The sequence below is a fragment of the Eubalaena glacialis genome, chromosome 6, assembly GCF_028564815.1.
Source record: "Eubalaena glacialis isolate mEubGla1 chromosome 6, mEubGla1.1.hap2.+ XY, whole genome shotgun sequence".
Lineage (NCBI taxonomy): Eukaryota > Metazoa > Chordata > Mammalia > Artiodactyla > Balaenidae > Eubalaena > Eubalaena glacialis.
In genome coordinates, this window is record NC_083721.1 from 10,545,454 (window position 1) to 10,567,529 (window position 22,076).

The following is a 22,076-nucleotide window of genomic DNA, read 5'->3' on the forward strand; positions in this document are numbered from 1 at the left end:
ACAAACCTCAACACTGGGCAGCTTGTAGCTGCAGCTAAACTCAGTTTCTGTGTCAGTTTCATGGGCTTCCTGAAAGGCCCGTGGGCACAAGAAAGTACTTACATACCTGTGGTGTATGCTACAGCCCTCGCCCGTCCCTTTTTTCCTTGAGTCTCTTTCCAGGAACATCCAAGATCTGTCTCCATTTTCTGCTTTTTGTGGGTTGTGAGGAGCCGCCTTCTGGTTTGATGAAAGGCGGCCAGGTTCCTTCACTAAGGAGCACACTCAAGACATCAGCCCACTCGGATGCCAGAAAGAGCCAGCAAAGAGGTGGGCTTTGGTGACAAACGAAGCTGAGCTCCGTGGCATAATAATACACTCACAAACGAGCCACAAGACATTCATTACTTTTTTCTTCTTCTCGGGCAGCAAAATAGCTGAGGCCCAGTTTGGACAGCAGTCTGAGAACTGTGGACTGGGCAGAAAGATCAGATGTCCAGACTGCCCGGCTGCTTTTTAATACAGTCCTACAGGGAAATCAAATGGACGGCTTTGTCCATTGCTTGGCCATTGATTCAGGAACGATCGAGTAGGCTGTCGTCCAGCAATAACCCCAGGGCTCCCACCGGCAGCAGGACCCTCATTCTCCATCATCTGATGCCACAATGTGCTGCCCCTCCTCCCCTCGGGGGCTGGCGAGGGGCCGGGAGGACGTCTGGGGATGCAGCCACAGGATGGAGGCAGGAGAGTGCATCCTCCTACCAGCCACACAACCACCCGTTCAGGTGTCCTCACACCTTCCTCCAGGCCCGGGGCCATGAGGACAAGTCTGCTGGGCAGGTGTGCTGCCTCCAGGAGCCCAGGCTTGTGAGCTGAGGAGGGGACCCTCCACCACTGTAGGCCTCTCAGGATCCTGGGACTTGGCCCTTCCTTAAGATCCTCGTGCATCTCTGAGCCATCGGAGCATTGGGCTCATGCGCTGGGAGGGGAGGAGGCCAAGGAGGGACCCCAGGGCTCTTTTCAGCCCCTGAAGTCTACAAGGCAGGGCACGCCTCCACCCGCGTCTGTTTTCACCAACAGGAAATGGGTGCGGGCCCATCAAGAGGGAGTTGTGCCTGAGGGAGGGTAACAGGGAGCTTCCGGCCCTTGAGGACACTCCAAGGCAAGGCAGAAAGCCATAGGACGGAGCGGGAGCCCCTCTATGACAGCCTTCGATACATCAGAACCCACAGCCTGTCGTGGGTGTGGACCTCCTGCAAGCCGGCTGAGACCAGCAGGATCCTTCTATGCTTTGCTTCTCTGGCCCGGAAAAGCCACCCTTTGACCAGTGGGCCACCCCAGGCTGACACCGAGAAGGCTGGACCGGGTTTGGATGAAGGTCTGAGGCTGAATCTGCCTCAGGCCAGGGTGGGTAACCCAGCAGGTTCCCGACGGAAGCCCCGTTCCGGGGAAAATGGGAGGAAGCGCCCCCTAGTGGTGAGAGGGGCATCCTGCCCAGGTGGGCTTTGGGCTCTGGCTTGCAGACCGCTCCCCTGGGTGTACCTGCTTTTCCACTTCTCAGGGCCTCGAGTAAATGCCATGCGGCTGAAAACTGTCTCCAAGCCAGATGGGAGGGGTCCCAGTAGAGCCAACCGTCCACTGTGGAGCCCACCCAGTTCGCAGGGGCCTGAGAGAGGACTGGCCCAGCCCTGGACGGCCCACAGGGACTGACCAAAGGGGAGAGCTGGGCAGTCAGCCACCACCATCCCCCAGGTGGTGCTTCACTGTAGGGAACAAGGAGGTCAGGGTGTAACTGTTTTCCTCCTCTGTAAGAAAGATTCAAGGTCCTGTAAACTTGTCATCTCGTGCTCTGTCCCTTTTGACACAACCCGTATAAGAGCAAATACCACTTGTATGCAGCCAGCTGCCTGGCAGTTTTCACAGAGAACTAAACACACCAATTTCTACATGACTGTGAGATATTGTTCCCATTTTACAGTCGAGAAGAGCGAGGCTCAGAGAGATTCAATGATCATTCAGATGTGTCAGAGGTACTGAGGGCCAGTTTAGGACCCTATGTGTCCTCTTGTTTGTTTTTTGTTTTTTCTTTTTTAACATCACCACTGCTTCAAAGTGCCTTATGGGGACAAGGCTAGAAACATGTTTAACTTGTTAGCACTTAATGTCAGAGAAAAGCAAGCAAGCAAAAACCCTTCATGCTATTTCAACACCCCCTTTCACCCGAGCAAGGATGGTTCCCCTCCTTCTGGAGTGATTCTCCTGGACCCTGAGGGGATCTGAAAGATTGACCGGCTTCCCCAGAGTTCTAGTAGGTGTTAGTTAAGTGTGTAGCAGTGGTAGAAGGTCTGGCTTTCAGGAAGGGACCTGACTCAGATTCACATCAGCCACCTGGAGAGATGGCTTTGCAGGGGACAGAGCTCGGCAGGTCAGCTGAGCCGTGGGTGACCCCTGGCCAGTCACGGATGGCCATTGTCCTAATCCACTCACCCAGGGGTACGTCAGGGAGCCCCTTACAGAAGGGAAGTGAGGAAAAGATGGGAGTGGGTGTGTCATCAAGAAAACTGGCCTTGCTTCAAGAGGGTTGTTGGGATGGCTGCCAGGTCCAGGGGCCGCGGGAGAGAGGCAGGGGCAGGGCAACACGGGCGGTGGTCCCTGACAGGGGAGAGATGAACAGCAGATGGTCTAAGGTCCACTGGCGACCCAGTACCAGGCCTTACTCCCTAAATAGATGTTTCCATCCCCAAATCTGTAACTCCCTGCTTTTGAACACAATTTCCCCTGGACTGTGGCCTGACACAAAAATGGCAGCTCAGGCCTTCTCCCTGACTAAGTGGCCTGTTCAAGGCAAGGGAGACATGGCTGGAACCCTCTGCCATGGGAGCGTGACTTTGCCCGAGCACAGGCCGTATGGCCGGCAGCCGCCCCTCTGCGTCCCTGAGCCCACGGCCCAGGCGCAGGGACCCCCGGAAGACCCACCGCCTGCAGAGGCCCTGGCGAATCACGGGGAGACACCACACGCATCTGGTCTTCTGACACCCCAAAATGCCCTCACATGTTAAAGCTCAAATCAAACATGTGAAGGGAAACTGGTCATATGGAAAACTTCAGAACTGTAACATAAACAAACATCCCTTAATTGATCCATTTTATGTATCCAGGGTTTTGTGAATCATATGTTCTTAGAATGATACACATCTTGGTTCTCTAAACTGTAAAAGAAAGATTGGGGTTTTCTTATTTAAAAAAAGCTATTCTTTAATTTTTTTTCCAAAGCCTAATTGTGAACCACTGGAAGTTGGGGTGGAGGCGTGGGTGGAATATCGCTAAGAGCGTGTTTCTGGTCAGTGATTGAAGGAGGGGTGGAAGGGAGCCCAGACCTCGCCTTGCAGGCTGTGTGTGCGTGTGTGTGTGTGTACATATGTAGGTACATGAGTGTATGCCAATGTGTGTGTGTGTGAGTGTACTGCATGAATGTGTATGTTTGTGTGTGTGAATGTGGATGCGTTTGTGTATATGTGTGTGAATGTATATCTACATGTTTGGACACGTGTGAAAGTGCTGTGACCGTGGGGTCAGTGTGTGTATATGTGAATGTGTGTCTCTGTGACTGTGAGTGTATGAGAGTATGTCTGTGTGTATGTACGTGAGTGTGCATGTATGTAGTATGTGCATTTGTGTCTGTCTGTCCGTCTGGACAGGAGGACTTGGGCATACATTGAATTCCTGGGGATGGTCCCGTAGATCACAGGAGACCTACTGAGAACTCTGGTCTCTGAAAGTTCTTTCCTGAGCTAAATTCTATCGTTCCATCCCTACTGGCTGGACCGTGTCCAGAAAGTACAACTTTGTGACACATATTCTTTTTCAGCCTACATTTGGAGATTCTATGTTCAGAAGTAAAGCTAATTTTTTCTGAATTGTCCAGCCTCTTGGGCAACTAAAAGCAAGAACAGAATCCCCTCAGCCTGAGAAGCTTCCCACGATCAGCCTCAGAGGAGTGCTGCGCTCACAGCTTGTCTGTATTTGCATCCTGCATGCTACGTTTGGAAGAACAAATGTATGTCGTTTCAAAAAAACCACACCTAATAAAGGCTTTAAGCCAGCTGAACAGCCCTGGAATATTTCTCACCTTCCCACATATGAATAGCTTTCTAGGGGCCTATGAAGGGGGTGTGCAGGGCAGGGCCCCCGGGAGGGGAAGGCTGCCAGGAACCAGCCGATTTCCTACAAATACACTTAAAAATGGAACAGTCTGCAGGGCCTCTATTTCAGCCACCTGGATAAGGACAGGTCACACGTGTTTTTTCAGACCTCTTTAAGGCTCCGTTAGAATGTCTTTGTGGGTCACAATTCAAATACAGATAATCTCGAATTCAACTACTGATAACCTCTGGTTCAAAGTTGCTCTTGCCATTTTAAAGGAAGCTCATTCCCATTCATTTTATTTCTTTAAATCTCAGTGGGGTCCCCCTTCTAAAGTTCCTGTAAGTATTAACTCCTATCCCATCCTACCTTTTTAAAAGAGAATTATAGTATAGGACTATCCCTAGGATGATGTGGATCAGGGTCATTTTAGTGACGTGTGTCCTGGGGCAAATCATATCCTGTGACTTACTCCACACCTTTTCCCATCAGGCAAGGGATCAGGTGAAACGATACACACACACACACACACACGATATCTCAGTGGAGAATGCAAAGCAAAAAAAAGAAAAATCAAAGATATTGGTTCCATGTAAACATTTTTATAATTCATTTAATTGTTAAGGCATCACGGAGTTTATGTAGATTACTTTAACCTCTAAAAATACAAAATTTGCACTAGTAACATCGGGTAGTCAATTCATTTACGAAGTTTAAATGTAACACGGTAAAACTCATCTTAATAATCTGACTCCTAAACAGATGTGAAACAGGAATCATGGCGGCACATGCTAGACACAACCTCCAAAACTACATGGCTAACAAAGCAAGTGGAGGGCTGGGGTCGGCCTCCCCTGGTAAAACCGTAGCATCCAGCAAGAGGGGAGAGAAAGTGGCCACCACCTCAAAGACTTTGTTTGTCTTACTAGACATCTTTCACTAAATCCCAGAAGGGTTACTGTTAGTGCATTTTCCTCTCTTCCAAATGAATCACCCGGTGAGCAGGTGTATGTATATTTTTTCTAACGAGCATTTAACATCAACCACATGCTGTCACCAACTGGACAAGCAGGTCTTCTGGAAGGTGTGTACAAATGTCAAAGGGACACAGCCTGGCAGATAACACTCAAACCCAGCGAGTCTTGATGAGTATGGAAACAGCCTCCCATTCTGTCCTCCGAGGCTTGATTAGGAGCCGGGCCCCAGCCCACAGGCAGCTGCGCCTGAGGGGCTGGCTCACGGATGGGGCAGGGGAAGTCACAGATGAACCAGAAACTCTTTTGACTCAGTAGTTTCCACTCCCTCCCCAGCATGACTATTTGCCGGAACTGCCCAAGAGGAGTCACCGTGAATCTAATCTCTCTGGATTTTCCTTGCTTGACCTCGAAATGACACTAGAGAGAGCAGAGAAGCAACAGGATCCGGGCTAGCCCTACACGGCATCATGGCCGAAGAGGCGCAGTGTTATGTCTTGGACAGAGCGGCCATCAGAAGGGATCAAGGTGTGCTTGGTCCACATTTCAACACAGGGCAGGGAGATTCTGCAACACACAGCTGATGTCAGGAGTCCTCCTGAAGGCATGGTCTCTGTGAGAGGGGGGGAGCAAGAGAAGGCCCCCGAAAGGGAGCTGGAAACGGACACAGACAGGCACCCTCCTCCATGCCCTCCCTGGAACCAGTGGCAGTGGCATCACGGAGGCAGGAACAAGGCAGTTGGGGGCCCTCCATGGCTTCCGGTCCCCGCTTGTCCCTGCAAGTCCCTGTGGGTCTGTGACCCTACAGTTCTCCATCCCTGTGAAACTTGGCCACAGCGCCCTCTTGAGCTCTGCGTTTCTGAATCTGTTGTTTTAGGTCCTCTATGGCTGACCATCAAGGCATTACCAAGGGGTCCCCTCACCAGTCCTTGAAAATAAACTAACACAATACCACAGAGGCATGAAATTATGTGAGGTGTGAATGTGTGTGTGAGAAAGAGAGAGTCTGAGGATTTGGAAGATGTTCACCAATAAGTTATCAGCAGTTATCTAAGTGTAGTGAAAGTTTAGGTGATTTTTTTCTTTCTTCTTTATACCCTCTGACATTGTTTTAAAATATTAAAATAAGCGTGTAATTTGTAATTATAAAAAGAGAATTTTCGTTTTGAAAAAAATTAAACGCCTATTTTAGAGCAGAAAAAAATAGGCTATGCATGATTAAAAACTATCAGAGACAGATACAGTTTTTTAAATAAAGGCGGAATTGAACTGAACCTTATTTGCTTTGAAACTTAAACTGCAAAACACATGCCCTAAATATTGTGGATTACAGATATTTAGGGCATGTGCTGCAGGTCCCAGAATGTTAAAGACATAAATGAATATAAACTGGATAATTGGTGTGTATAACAACAGATACTGGTATTATTCAGATACACAAGTGAGTTGACAAATTACAAGACTATGTATCATTTGGTGTTGAGTGGATCACGCTATGGCCTGTGCACTCTTAAAATATGGGCATTATTTTGCAAAGGATGGTTATTGGGAGGGAAACACAAAGGACACACTCTTTTCATAGTCTAGCTCATACGACTGAGATGAGACAGAAAACACCCCGACTTCACTTCATTCTTTTTGCAACATCCGAATATGCGTGTTCTATCTCCTGGTTGGCTGGACACGTGTTTGTGAACTCATCCCTAGCATACGCATTGTTCAAGTATCTCCAGATGCCAGTCATTTCAGAAGGAAATTCAAAATCTCTGTATCTCTTGGCCACGATCTGAAAATGAAGAGGAAATAGTCAGAAAGGGACAACCCACTAACATAGGCAGTTAGATCAGACAATCCATTCTTTTGAGGCGTGTAATATGTCCTCCTTCTCAAGTCCCCATGTCGTCCTATAGCCGTTCGGGCTGCTCTGAGTTGCATTTTGAGTTTGCATGGGGCATATTGAGCGTGGGACTCAAAACAGAGGCTCTACACAACCGTGCCCACCAATTTATCACAGACGATCCTTGTGATCCACTGGCATGAATTTGCTCCGTACTCCAGGGGATTTCTCTTTGTGTTTCTGGCAGTTTTCTCTCCCTGTGTTCTGCTGCTGTGTTATTTGGTGCCTGAGGTTCATGTTGGATCTTCAGTTTAGATTGTACCAGGATCACTGTGAAGTGCCCTCTCTTTTTCCTGTTTGCTGAGCCTCACCTCCTGAAATCCCAAATAGCTGTGTATGTTACTCCTGTGGATTTCCATCATTCTGCCCCTGACAGGATCATTTCACTGTGGGTCCACCATGTGCAGAGGATAGATTCGTGAACCAAAAAATCCTTATTCTTATCCTCATGGAAATAGCGGATGTACGGACAGGGTAGCTGAGAATGAACATCATGAACACACAATGATGTGAGATGTTTCCCCTGGCTGGAAGGGTACCGTTGGGGAATTCATCACAAAGGAGGGTGTATACTGTTGGAGATAGTATGAGTTTCCTGGAGTTGCCTTAACAAAGCACTACAAGCTTGGGTGGCTTGGAATAACAGAAACTTATTCTCTCACAGTCCTGGAGGCCAGAAGTCCAAGATCAAGGTGTCAGGAGAGCCGGGCTCCCTCTGAAGGCTCTGGGGAAGGATCTGTTCCAGGTCCCTCCCCCAGCTTCTGGCTTGTGGGAGCACAGCTCCAACCTTCACATGGCGTTTTTTCCTGTGCTGGTGTGTCTGTGTCCAAATTCCCTTTTATAAGGACACCAGTTATGTTGGCTTAGGGGGCCCACTCTACTCATCCTAACTAATTACATCTGCAAAGACCCTACTTCCAAATAAGGTCACGTTCTGAGGTCCTGGGAGTTAGGACTTGAACATATAAATTTGGGGGGACATGATTCATCCCATAACAAGGACCCAGGGCTACAACGGCCCGTTCTGCTTTGTTCCTTTCCACTGTATTGGCTCCTGGGACGTTTGGATGGCGTGAGCATGGAATGTATCACCAGTTAGAAGATCTTCGGGACTTATTTCTCAGATTTTGGAGGCCAGGAGCTATTGATGCAGTAAAACAAGACCATGGAACTTTCAGAGAGCCTCCTAAATTAACATCTTTTGCTTGAATTCAAACTTACTGACGTTAATGTCAAGAATTCTGCTTTCCTTTTGTTTGCATTTGCCTGGTTTAGCTTTGCCCCTCTTTTTATTTTAGCATTTCTGAGTAAGTTTGTTATCTATATGCCTTTCATAGACGTAAGCTTGTATTTGTATCATATCTTATGAATGTAATACTTTGTTTTCCAACTTTCTGTGAATATTTTTGTGTTCATGTGTGTGTGTGTGTTTCCCTTTCTGGTGGTTTAGAAGGTTTATGGTCTGTTTTAACTCTTCCAGTGGTTTCTTATATAACTTTAAATAATAAGCATTCGTTATTTCTTGATTTATCAACTTTAGATGATCTCTACTTACTCTGACAATGACAAATGAGGAAATTAGTATACCTACACTTCTTTTCATTTCTGCTCCCTTATCCTCCTTCCAATGGTGTAAAACATCCAAGTTTACTACACTCTGTTTCTTTCCAGTAGTTATAATTCCCACTGCTGTTTAGGCTTAGTTCTGGTTTTAGATTTAAATAGGTTCTATGTTTATCACCAATCCTTCTATACCACACACCTTCTCTGTTCCTGGATTCTTATTTTATTATCATTTTTTATTATTTCATCATATAGCAATTTTATTTTTAAAAATGGCTCAGGAGTGCTTATTTCATTGAGACCAGAAGTCTAGGTAAAAACAACAATTTACAAGGATATAAAATTCTTACATCACACATCCTTTCCTTTAATCCTTTAACTATTAAACCACTGTTTTCTGGGTTTTAATGTGGTCCTACAGACATATGAGACTAGTCTGAATTCCCTCCTTGTGTAGGTGGCTTTATCTTTTATTATTATTACTATTATTATTATCATCATCACCATTATCATCATCATCATCATCTAGACACCCAAAGGGTTCTTTTTTATCCTCAAAGTTCAATAATTTACCAAATATGTGATAGTGTGTTGATTGTTCTGGGCAATATTTTTCTAATCATGACGTGTTAAACTAAAGGTTCAGGTCATCCTTTAGTTCAAAATAATTTACCTTTGAGCCTTCTTTTTCTCTCTTTTTTCTTTCCTGTTCTCTTTTTTCTGATTATGGGGTCTCGCTAATTACCCTTTACCTCGTGCTTCTTCTCCATTTGATTTGGGATAATTTTCTCAGGCCCATCCTCCGATGTCTGATGAATTTCTGCAATGTCTTTTTCCACTTCTTGCTACTTCTAACATCACTTTTGTTTCTGCAATTATTTTCTTTAAGGGTGTTTTTTAGTTCTACCAGCTTAATTCTCATCTTCCTTGTGATATTATATTTTTTGGTATCTTGTGACTTGTCTTTGAGCGTTTTCACCAAAGGTTCTCTTTCATTTTTTTGAGGCCACAGAGAAGTATCTGTCTGAAAAATTCTTTGGTTTACTGGAGCAATCTTTATCAGATACGTGTTTCTCATCTGCCTTTTCCTCTTTTATTCTTTCTTTAACCTTTCCCCCCTCCTTTTGGATCATCTCTATCCACATAGAAGTCCCACTTGGATTCTTTCTGGTTATTAACCATCTTTTAATGGGCAGATATATTGGACCTACCATTTGCTTAATAACAGTGTGGCGGGCAAAGGGAGTGAGGCAGGGCAGCAGGTAGGCCAATATGGATTTTACCCTCAAACACCCACTCATCAAACACTGCTCTATACTCTGTCCCAGGGACACATTAGGGTTAGGGCTAGAGTCAGGGTCAAAGTCAAGGTTAGTGCATCTTCCACTCTGACGCTCACAGATTAGGAAGCGGTCACCATGGCTAAAAGTGAAGCTCAGATAATTTACAATCTCTCCTTTGACTCGTTCAGAGCTTGTTTCTTTTCTCCGCTCAGCAATCACAAAGCAGAATGCCACTTGTCTTCTCTCCTCCCCTTTACCTCCCCTCCCTGTTCCTTCCCATTAGAGAACAGTGGTGAACATACAGATGGCACCTCTGAACAGTTCCGCCTGCAACTCTGCCTCCACAGAGATCTCAGCTCTGTAGAGATGGTCCCTGCCTCTCTCGTGGCCCGCTCCATGCCCTGTCCTCAAACAAAGAAGTCTGGGTTGGGTATTTCAGGGCAGTAATATTTACTTTTAGAGACATCTGAACCTTGCTGAAGATCTAGAGAAGCATGCCTAGGCTCTGTGACCCCTCACACTGGCTGAAGTTTCTAAGTCTTTGAGTGGGTGATCCATACTTTTCTAGTTTTATAAAAGGTGGAGATAATGCTTTAGTCCTTCATAATGTTTTTGCTGGGTTTCAGGAAGGGAATAAATGATAAATTTCCTCTATTCTCTCATCTTTTTACCATAAATTCCTTTACACTGGTTCTCATTTCCTTTCAGAAGTGCTCCATCCCGGAAGATTTGTAAGCTGCTTGGTATTTTGAGTGCTAACTGGCTTTGAAGATTTTGCAGTTAGGTCTTATATTGGAGCCATGGACTGCTTTATTTTACTCTGAAGTTTACCCCCTCTACTGACATTTTAAACTATCTTTTTTTATAGGGGCTAAATAAGTGGCAATTGATGTGTGTGTGTGTGTGTGTGTGTGTGTGTGTGTGTATGTATGTATGTATGTCTCTTGCCTTCCCTAACCTCCATGTGCTTCTGTGATGCCACACTGGTCATAGCAATGATTAGAATACATTCAGTAAAGGGACTAAACCAAACACAACTACATAAATAACTTGTTGGAAAATGGCTCCCAAATGTCCAATTTAGAATATCCCCAAGGTAGCAGGTTTGAGGGGTTGAGATGCTTTCCCTAATTTTAAATGTCAGAGGACTGGCAGAGCTACGGAAACGAAGGTCACTTACAGGATCAACAGTGTCTTCAAGGCTGGAATTTCAAGTTGGTACCCTCTGAGCACAACAGGGAAGACAGAAGAAAGAAGAAAAATGTGGCAAAGACTGGGATGGAGTGGGGAAGGGAGAGAAAGGCAAGGGAATGACTTGCAGTAAGCAGGGGTGGCTAGTAGCCCACAGGACATCAATGCCACAGACTGTGTGAACCTAATTTGTAAATTTCTTTCTTTTTTTTTTTTTAAGTAATTTATTTATTTATTTATTTATTTATTTATTTTTGGCTGTGTTGGGTCTTCGTTTCTGTGCGAGGGCTTTCTCCAGTTGCGGCGAGCGGGGGCCACTCTTCATCGCGGTGCGTGGGCCTCTCATTGTCGTGGCCTCTCCCGTTGCGGAGCACAGGCTCCAGACGCGCAGGCTCAGTAGCTGTGGCTCACGGGCCTAGCCGCTCTGCGGCATGTGGGATCTTCCCGGAACGGGGTACGAACCCGTGTCCCCTGCATTGGCAGGCGGATTCCCAACCACTGCGCCACCAGGGAAGCCCTGTAAATTTCTAAGTGCTAATTAAATGTGTTATTAGAACACAGGGTCCTTGGCTTGTATTTCCCTGTGTCTTCTCTCCCATCTCCCCTATCCTTATACCAAGGACCTAGCTCTGGACCTGGTAGGATTTGAATAATAAAGATGCCCCAGAACAAGGGTTGAGTTTCTTCCTGGGGCATCTGAGGCTACTGAGGACCAAAGACATAGCAACAGTGATAATGATAATAATAACTAACACCTGTAAGTGATAGACAGGCTGGGGCACTTCTGAGAGCAGCCATAACTAAGGAGTCCAAGTGTGGGCTTGTCACAAGTCCAAGTCAACCACCTGGGAAGACAGGATGCCAAACCTGGCAGAGGTCCAGCCAAGGAGTTGTGAGCTGCTCCCCAGCTGTAGGGGGTCGGTGTTAGGAACCAACCCCCTCTTGTCCCTAGACAGGGCTAGGCTTACCCTGCCCATCACCAACAATTGACTGAATTCACTTTTTTTTTCCCCAGGTTGGCTCAGGTTTTTTTTGTTTTGTTTTGTTTGTTTGTTTATTTATTTGTTTTGTTTTGGCCACTCGGCTTGCAGGATCTTAGTTCCCCAACCAGGGACTGAACCTGGGCCACCGCAGTGAGAGCATCAAGTCCTAACCACTGGACAGCCAGAGAATTCCCCAAGTTCACATTTTAATACTAGCAGATTCCACACACCATCTCCAAGCCTGGAGCGTGCAACACCAGGTATAATCAATGTATTCCCTCAAGTTGCTTTCACATAGCTTTTCTTTAGGCTCTGGGGGTGAGACTCGAAAAGAGAAGCAGTGAGGATGGAGGGATGGGAGCCAAGTTCTCAGATGCTTCTTGAGAACCTCTGAGGAACACCTGAGAATATCATCCACAGATCTGAAACTGGGGGCTTGCCTGCCTCAAACAGAAACAAGCTAGACTTCTAAATTCAAGAGTCCGCATTTTAGATTGTTTCGATGTCCGGCAAAAACACAAGTCAAAACAAAATGAAACAAAGCCCCATTCATGTATTCAGCACCGGAGGTAAGAGGAAGGACAAACCTTAATAATGTGGAGCTTGGGTAAGAGGTTACAGTCGGCTAGCGTGAGTTCATCACCATCCAGGAACTTCCTTCCAGAAACCGTAACTTCCTCGGTGCTGTAGGCATCTATTTCATCAGGCAGAGGACTATTTAGATAATTATCCAGCTTCTTCAGGGCCTTTAAGAGGTTCCTTTCATAAACTAAAACAGAAGGGCAAAAAATGGCTAAGATGAGCCATGGGAGTTAGGGTCACCTCTCTCTAGATACTGAAGAAGGAGTTTGTCCCTTCCTTCCCGAGATACGGCCAGTGAGCATTGGAGACTTGGGAAAGAGAGAGGTGGATTTACAAGGTCTGAATAAAAGACTCACTTCTCCCTGGAAAGTAATTCTGCCATCTACACAACACTGCTACTTCTAGAACTCATTCATTTATTCCAAAATCTTTATGGAAATCACATAATGAAGTAAGCAGCATTAGAAGCTTCATTCATACTGAGTCCCATGGCGCGGCAAGGAATCTCTGGTGGTGATTATTTTCCCCTAAAAATGTGGTTTTCTGGGCTCCCCACCTCTAGAAGAAGCACTCAATCTCTTGAAACCCACGTGTCAATGTCAGAGGTACTTTTTCCTCATTTCTATGTACAGGTCCCTCCCCACTGTGAAACGAGTCAGAATTCCCAAGATCTTATAAGAAGTCACACCAGAGGCGGAGTGGAGGTCCAAGTAGAAAGCAGAAAACAGGAAGATGGGAGGGACTCACTCTCGTTTGCATCCTTCTTGGTGTTTTTTATAAATGCTGAGAACTTGGCAAACACATCATTTCCAGCAGAGTTAGATTCAGCGTGTTGGGTCCCCAGCTTAGGGTACCTTGAAAAATTCAAAATGAGGGTATCACAGATCAGCCACGTTTGAGTTAGGAGAATACGATGTGAGGGAGGGGGAGGAAGTGACTTTCTCTGAGTGGATATAAACATGAAAACTGCCCCTTGAATGTTTGCCTAATCTTTCCATCTTCAAAGTTGAGAGCAACGCCATCCAGGGGGAAAGCACTGGACAGACTGTTCTCATCCTGGGATGCGGGGCCCCACCTGGCCTTACTGGTCCAGTTCCCTCCCTCCTGAAATAGAGGTAATGGACTAAAAGGTTCCCTTCCAGGTCCAGCCCGCTGTGATGCTGCGTGCTAACACCCGCTCCTTACCTTCCAGCAGAAACGACCCACCCACGTGACATCGGCCTACTTCCTCCCCACTTCCTGCCGTCAACCCCTAACTGCCAAACTGCAGGTGCGGAGCAAAGACATCCGAGCCACCTAAGCTCAGGGTTTCCAATCTCGCTGTGTTTTCTGTGGCACATCACAGGTACAACTCGGGAAGTGAGTACCATGGCCAGAGAAAACCAACACACGGAATTGTCTGTGAACGGGGAGAAGTGACAAGCAGGTTGTGAACACGGGTTTTGATGAGGCCCACCTTGGGGGGGCTAACTTCTCCTCTAGGAACTCCTCGATCTTATTCACATCCGTCTTGACCTCACCATCAAAAGTCATGAAAGGCGGGTTGGTGCCAGGAGCCAGGTTCTGCAGGTCCGCGGGTTTCCTGGGTGGGAGGGAAGGGCAGCGTTGGTAGTGCCAGTGATTGGATCATTTCCAAGGCTGAACTGTGTCCTCCCCAGTTTAAGAGAAACCACCCTTGAGAATTTCAAAGGCGACTGTGGGTTTACAAACTGTCCGACTGGCAAGGAAAGTGTGGCCCTTTATCTGGAGACGAAGGTGAAACGTTAACTCTCCCCAGTGTTATCAGCCAGGAGTGGTGCTCGGACAGGCTTTTGAGAGGTTCACAGCTGACCGGTAGCTGGGACAGCAGGCTACGCACGGCGCACCCTCAACTCCTACTCCTTCTGGATTACGTCTGATCCCGTTCTGTAATTACTGCGTGGCCCACACTACTCCCGCTTCAATCCAGGGTCCTGACCCAGGGTGGACGTGCCTGCGATATTGCCCATGGGTCCTTGAAGTGTGTGTGTGTGTGTTTGTGTGTGTGTGTCGGTGTCTGTGTGTGCCTCTGTGTCTGTGTCTCTGTGTCTGTGTCTCTGTGTGTCTGCGTGTGTGTCTGTTTGTATGCCTGTGTGTGTCTGTGTGTCTGTCTCTGTGTGTGTGTTTGTGTGTGTGCTGTGTGTGTGTATAGGGAATTAGGTACAGTTATTTCAATACTGCAGAAACCCTGTCTTACCTTTTCAAGTCCACCGTTGTCACATTAAATATAACGCCTTTTAGCCAGAGAATCATAAAGAGACGCTGAGAAAATGGGCAATTTCCGATACTCTCACCATCACAACCAGCCTACAAATGGAAAAAGAAATCCTTATCAGAGCCAGTCTCACAATATCAATGCCAGACTCTGCTATGCATGTACACAAAATCATGATGAATTTTCGTTAATGGTGATGATACTGTAAACAGCCCTCTGAGGCCTCCTCCCCCCAGCCTCCAGGTGGGAGCTGGGGAGGGGAAGGGCAGACACACATGATGCACTCACTGAGCATTTTCTGTTCTCCTTCCCACCACCTCACCACTTCCTGCCACGCCGGGCCTCTGAATAGCAGTACACAGAGGGAAAGAGCGGCAAGAGGGAACCCCCTTTGCTACTAAAGGCAAAAAAGAAAAACATGCTCTTTCCCTCCATCTCTCGATTCTCTTTAGAGGAAACACACCTCTCTTTCCAGGACGATCATGAGTAAAAACAGACCAGCACGTTCTCCCACGGAGACACCATCCCCAATATGCTCTACTATTTTCATCTCTAGAATGAAGGCTGGATTATATGAGTTCTTAGACCCCCAGACACTGTAAAATTTTTAGGTCCCCTCATCCGTTGGGGAGCATTTGTACTTAGATGGTAGATTGTTGCACAGTTGGCATTGAGGGTGGAAGGATAGGAAACAGTGCCTCCCTGATGACCCAAGCAGGTCACATCCACACACAAATCCCTGAGACACAGGCACAGAAAAATACTGAACAGACATCCTCCTTCCTGTGGGCTCCTGGGAGAGGAGAAAGGCAGGCGTTGGAGAAGAGAGGGGAGCCGTGGGGCTTCGTCCTCCTGGGGGAGTTCCCACACTCTTCTTTCTCTTCCCATCTTTCTCCACCCCATGCGTCTCTGGCAAGGTTACAGTGATAACAAAATGCTGCCGGAAAGACCAGGAGACTCAGCCAGACTCCGATGACAGAAACACAGCCATATTTAATCCAGGAAGTCCATTTCTGCCACATGCAGTTCAAGGAAAGTTGAGAGGAAAGCAGTGAATCTATAACCTGAATAACAGAAGGACACAAGGCAGAAAGTGAGCTGTGGTTTGGGAATTGAAGAAAGGAAAATGATGCCTTAAGAAAACTGGCAACTTAAAGAGAACTTCAGAGGTGGTTCTCTGGCATTAGGTTCCTAAGTCACCCGGAGAGGTTGTTAATAACAAGATGTCCCTATAAAAGAAGAGTATAAGAGACCCCAGACCCAACGTTAAAAAGACTTGATCAGCCTCTTCACAAAAGACAAAATCCAAATGGCCAATAAGCACATGAAAACACTCTTAACGTCACTAGCCAGTAGGGCAATGCACGTTACAACCACAAACAGATTCCACTACACACTTACCAGAATGGCTAAAGTGAAAAGATCGGACAATATCAAGTGTGGACAGAAATGCAGAGCAACTGAATTCCCATCCATTGCCGGTGAGAGTGCACATTGGTACAACTACTCTGGAAAACTGTTTGGCAATTATCTACCCAAGATAAACATGCATTTATGCTATGACACAGCTATTCCATTCCCAACAGAAATGAGTGCTTAGGAGCACAAAAAGCATTTATATGAATGTTCTTAGCAGCTTTAGTGTAATAACCAAAACCTGAAAACAACTCAGACACCATGAAGAATAGAATGAATAAATAAATGATAGTACATTCATATGGTAGGACACGATACCACAGTGGAAAAAATTAGCTACTACTACAAGCCACAATGTGGATGAATCTCACATACATAATGTGGAGGGAAAGAAACCAGTCTCAAAAGAGTCCTGCATAATTCAATGTAGGTGAAGTTCAAACACAGGCAAACTTCTCTATGTGATGGGAATCAGAAGAGCAGTTGCCTTTGGAAGCTAGGTATTGTCTGGAAAGGATGAGAGGGAGGCTTCTGGGTGGCAGAAACATTTTATAGCTTGAGCTGTGTGGCGGCTACATGGTGGGTATACTGAATTGACTAAGTCTTAGTTAAGGTTTGTTTCCTTTACTGCATGTTTTATTTTAATACAAAAAAGAAGCAAAAATATTAATTTAAAAAATACAGAGTCAGATTCAGTGGGTCTTGCATGGGGTCCAGGGATCTGAATTTTTAACAAGCTCCCCCAAGGTGATGTGATGCTCGTGGTCAGTGGCCTCAGCCCCGCCTTGGACAAGAGGGAAGGCTGGCCCAGTGTTATGATCAATGCATAGAACAGAACAGTTCAAACCCCCCAGTTGGATGATCTGTTGATAAGAAGACTTGCAAGACCTCCTAGTTGATAAATACAGCTGCATAAGTGTAAAGATAAAGGGTGAACTTAATACACCTGAAGAGGTACCAACAGATTCAGATAAGTGACTTCAGAGACCCCTAAGCTCTAGGTACTTGCTTCACCCCCTCCAACCCCTCCAGCTCTCCCTTCCCCCCCAGTAGAGGGAAGGGCTGAGAATTCCCCCAGCTGGAGTCTGAAGTTGCTGGAGCTTGAGGGGTGGGGGAGGTGCATAGCTAGGACCCAGGCATCCAAACAGTCATAACAACTGCCCTGCAGACGGCCCCCTTGGCCGCCTGGTCCCATAGCCTTATGGCCATTTTGAAGACTGCCCCGTCTCCTCCTCGCTCTGTCCTGGAAAAAGAAACATCGCAGAGCTGAGTTACATAAAACTCTCAGCGGCTTGCTGCTGGGGATCCCTCCTAAATCATGATGCTTTCTTAACCACTGTAGGTTTGGGCAGAGTCATGCCAAAAAAGGGGGCGAAGGGGGGATGAAAGCGCAGGGACACAAAGGCACATATTTTGGCCAGTCCTGACTTGTTCTGCAGCTTTTAAACCTCTTATTTTTATAGTAGTTACACTAAGCTCAGCAAAGTCTGAGATAAGTTCTTCAGAGTGGGGCAATTGTTTTTCTCCTTCTCCCTTGTGTCTCTGACCTTGGAAATCCTTTAATAACTCATTCTGAATGCAGCAAGATCCCCGCTGAGCCCAGGCGTTCTTCACAGGGCTTCTTGATGAAACTCACCTTGACCAAGAACCCTGTGCCTGGGACAGCAGCATCTGGAGGATAATTACTCTGCACGGGTCTCTCTGCCTCACTCTGTCTCTTTCATGGTCTCAAACTCAAGCCAGTGTTTTCCCTTGAAACTGCTCTCACCTTTTTCTGAATCCTGGCAGCTATTTCTTCAGGAGAAATAAAAAGGGGGTAGGAGCAATTCATATTTTAATATATACCAACGGCCTGTGTCATCCACTCCATCAAAACTTAGCCTGCTTAACAGGCTCCGTCCCAGAACAGCAACTGGCACTTAACATGGGCGCCAGGAAGGTGGGACAACGGTCTGCACGGCCATAGCGCCCACAGCCCAGAAGATCGTGATAAAAGCCGCGATTGTACATTTCCCCCCGGGTGGCCTTCAAACAGAATTGTTCCAAGCCAGCGCAGCTGCTGGACTGAAGCCTGTTAGGCAGCTTAGAAGAATTAGCCAGCTGCCACGACTGCCCATAAAACAGGATTTACATATCCAGTGTTGCCTCATCTTAAATTGCTCTAAAATAAATTTTTTTTCTGTCTCAGCCTGTTGTACATGAGGGGGTTACGGGAACATGGTGGGAGTGACTCGGACGCCTTGCTGCCTAATTTTATTACTTTAATGTGCTTCAGTGCTGGGGTGTGCCAGCCAAAATAAAGGCAAAGACACACCGTCTCCACCGCCCATGATTGGGCAACACTGGGAGAGTATCGCTCTGGTCACAGTCATTACCAGACAAGATGATGGGGTAAACACACAGACATGAGGGGTGAATAACCGACACCGTTGCCATGATCGGGACGTTTTATCGTATGCAGTTTTATTTTCTGATGCTGATAATTCTCTCAGGCTAATTACACTCTGGGCTAAGATTTCTCAGCAGAGTTCTCAGCCTACGGGGAAATTTTGTATGTATACATTTCTGATAAAATCAAATTAGGCAGTTTAAGAGATCAGAGTGTCTTTTGTTTCCAGTGAAGACCCAGGCACTTGGATAACCTGGATTTGGAGGTCTGCCTTCCAAATGCAACTTTGCTGAGCGCCTACCACGACGGTCATTCTCAAAAGAAAAACATTGGTGCCTCTGACGCGTTCTGAGAAAGTTCTGACAAATTCCGTTCCCCACTGAGCCCAGCAGCGGCGTTCAAGAACGTTGGTAATTCTGCTGGGTCCCCCCTCACAGCCTGAGGTGTAAAGGTCCAAAGGTCGCTACAAAGGTCAGCAGATCCTCTTCAGATCAGAGCCTCTCCCACCTACTCTTTGCACGCTTACTCCATTTAGAATCTGTGGGGAGCATTTTTTAAAAATTTCCTCTCAGTGCTTTTGGCTTCCGCCAAACCACCCTTCCAGTGCTGGTCTGGAGTTACATGGAAGGGGACCACCCACCCCACCTTCCACTAAAATGACTCCTACTCGCCACTCCCTTTAAGGGACCTGCCCAGCCCCTGCCAGACCTGACCAAGGGGTGATGACCCCCTCAAGATATTCCTGGTGGCTCCCTAGCACCCCTCCCTGACCTTCCCACCAGAACAGGTCATGCACCCACCACCTGATTCCCCACCTCCTGGTCCCTACCTTCTCTCTAGAAAATTCCATGAGGGCCTAAATGGTAAACACATTCTGAGAAGGAAGCATTTGTCCCTACTCTATGTAAATGTCATGAAAAACCGATTTGGGGGGTGGAGGGAAGATAAAGGAAGAGGCAATACATTGGAAATACTCTAATTGTCCCCTTTCTGAGAACTGGCTTTCAACCAAGGAGGTAGGATGTCCATCCTGTGTGCGGGGGAGTGTTCCTGTCCCTGCAGAAAAGCAGGAGGGATCTGGGGGCAAACAGCTAATTTGGTTGGCTCCATCCCAGGGACCCACAGAAAACTGGTGAGTAACGATGGGCCGTGTGTTTCCAACGTTCTGGAGGGACTTGAGGCTGAATAAAATCAGTAGCTGATCTGAGGAGGCGAGAGTCAGAAGACAGTTTGATGTGGGAGGCCACGGGCAGCCACCAGAATCAGTCCTCCCCCAAGAAGAACAATGTGGTCCAAAGGGCCGGCCAGAACGCTCCTCTGTTGGCAGCTGGTGCAGCTGAAGGCTGGACACAGCACAGCCAGAGAGAAACAGCTGCAGCCAACCAGGTGGCAGCCGACTTCTCCCTCCAAGCCCCGCCTACACATTTCCCTGAATTCCTCGCGGCTCCTTTGCAGAAAGCACGACAGCCTCGCGTGCTTTGGGGCCTGGGGATCGAACCTGCCCAGCATGGCCAAGCACAAAGATCCGGCCTCCAAGCCGGGGAGTCAGCCCTCCCGGTCCACGGAGGCTGTCCTTCCCACGCACACGCCTCTTTACAGATGACGTCAGGGTTGCATGAGCACCTCTTGTGGAATGTGTGTGTTCTAAACTCAACCCCAGGAGGACGGGAGGGGGACCACCGTGAGCTCGGGGCACTGGAGTAGCTAGTGCCTATAAAGAGAAATGTGGGTGCAGTGTCTGCACACGTACCCCCCAGCCTGCACCCACCATGTCCGCCTGCCATTTGGAGCAGGTCAGGACCAGGGAAACTGTCCCAACCCAGCGACAAGGCCTGTGGGACAGGTGGGGGACACTCCTCCTGGGTCTCTTCTTGCTCCCATGTGGAAGCAGGCAGGAGAGCCAGGATGTCCCTAACCCTCGACACGGGTCTGGAGTCCGGGACCCATCTTCCTTCATCCGGGCAGCTCCTGCCGGCCCTGGCCGAGTTCCTGGCACAGAGTAAACACTCCAAGCATGACTAAGGGCCTGAATCCCGTTCTCCCATGCGCCTGGAGCCTGGTCCACTTCAGAAAGTGCCTCCCTGGGCCTCTCTCCTCTTTCTTTGCCAGGCCAATGTCCATGCACTTTTCCCTTTTAGAAGCTCACAACTTCTCGCTACTAAGAGATCACCCAAGGAGAGTGGCATCCAACTGGAGGGAAAAGAAGAGAAGGTGGGCAGGAGGGAGGGGGAGGGGGAGGGGAAGAGGTGGGGGGAGGGGAGGGGAGGGGGATGGAGATGGAGAAAGAGAGGAGAGGAGAGAGGGAGGGGGGGATGGTTGAGAGAGCCCAAAGGGCCCAAGTCATGGGCAGCAAAGTCTCCCCCAAGCCTCTTGGACTAGCGGTTTGACTTAAAATGCAGTATTTAAATCAGTCAGAGACTTCCTGATTTTGAATAATCTGTAAGTTGAAAAAAACGTACAATTCTTTCCATTTGCCAGACACATTGAAGTTTCCATTTTGAGCAACATGAGGTCTCTTGGAGACAACATGGTCCAGGGGAATGGGTATGGGGCCAGGGAGAGCCAGTGTGAACTTGGGCCCCACTACTTACTAATCCAGTGGCCTCGGGCAATTCATTTGTTCTCCCTGAGCCTCAGTTTCTCCATTTAAAAAATAGGGATAAAAATCCCTATGCCTCGCAAGATCTCTGTGTGATACACTTAAGTCTCCTGGGCACCCAATAAAGGCAGTTATTCCATCATCATCATTACTCTTCCAAATCTGAGCGCCCCAGGACAATTATGGAACTTAGGGTACTTTTTAACAAGGCTCAGTTAGTGTGATTTTCATGCCTAACCGTATAGGCCTTAAAGAAGCACTGATTTTTTTTTCCCCCCAAAACCTAACACCTCCTATATCTATTCCAAGTGAGAATTAACAACTGAAGTCTTTTTCTTAATTACAAAAGCAAACAGATCTTTAGCCAGGAGGCAAAATAGCAGGGCCCTGGCCTGGCATTCGTGTCTGGGAGTTACACCAACCTCTTGGGGAAAAGTCCAGAGGAAAGAGCGTCAGGAGAACTGGGTGCACCTGACCGATGGCAGGGTTGACAAGCCCAGGGAAGCTGCTTACTTTTCAAGAAATGACACCAAAGGCCTCTGTCTTTTGTCCGTGATCACCTGGGGGAGAGTGCGTTCCGTGTAATGAGAGAAGAAAGCAACCACTCTTCCATCAGGACTTGGCGTTCAACACGCTGGAACTGCAGATCCACGTGGAGAAAGGCTATGCTAACTAACTGGGGGAGAAACAAGCCATCCCATCTCCTCCTTGTCCAATAAGAATGTTTCTGAAGAAAATGTCCTCCCAAATCAGCAATTTGAAGGTGATTTTTAAAAACTAACACCTCTTGAAGACCAACTCTGATTTCAAGTATCCTTCCAAACTATTTATGGACGTGATCAGA

The 22,076-nt window shown here is 47.3% G+C and overlaps 1 protein-coding gene across 1 annotated transcript in view; it reads right to left on the minus strand.

Annotated features, from left to right (window-relative positions):
* Nucleotides 1-4,717: 4,717 nt before the first annotated feature.
* The window catches only part of CLIC6 (chloride intracellular channel 6), a 43,821-nt gene continuing 26,462 nt past the window's right edge, over nucleotides 4,718-22,076 (minus strand). Inside the window, exons 2-6 of the mRNA XM_061193956.1 lie at nucleotides 14,811-14,920; nucleotides 14,052-14,177; nucleotides 13,343-13,449; nucleotides 12,601-12,782; nucleotides 4,718-6,882 (exon numbers count right to left, since the gene is read on the minus strand). Coding sequence (XP_061049939.1) covers nucleotides 6,721-6,882; nucleotides 12,601-12,782; nucleotides 13,343-13,449; nucleotides 14,052-14,177; nucleotides 14,811-14,920 — 687 coding nt within the window. The 3' untranslated portion in view covers nucleotides 4,718-6,720. The remainder of the gene's footprint in view (nucleotides 6,883-12,600; nucleotides 12,783-13,342; nucleotides 13,450-14,051; nucleotides 14,178-14,810; nucleotides 14,921-22,076) is intronic.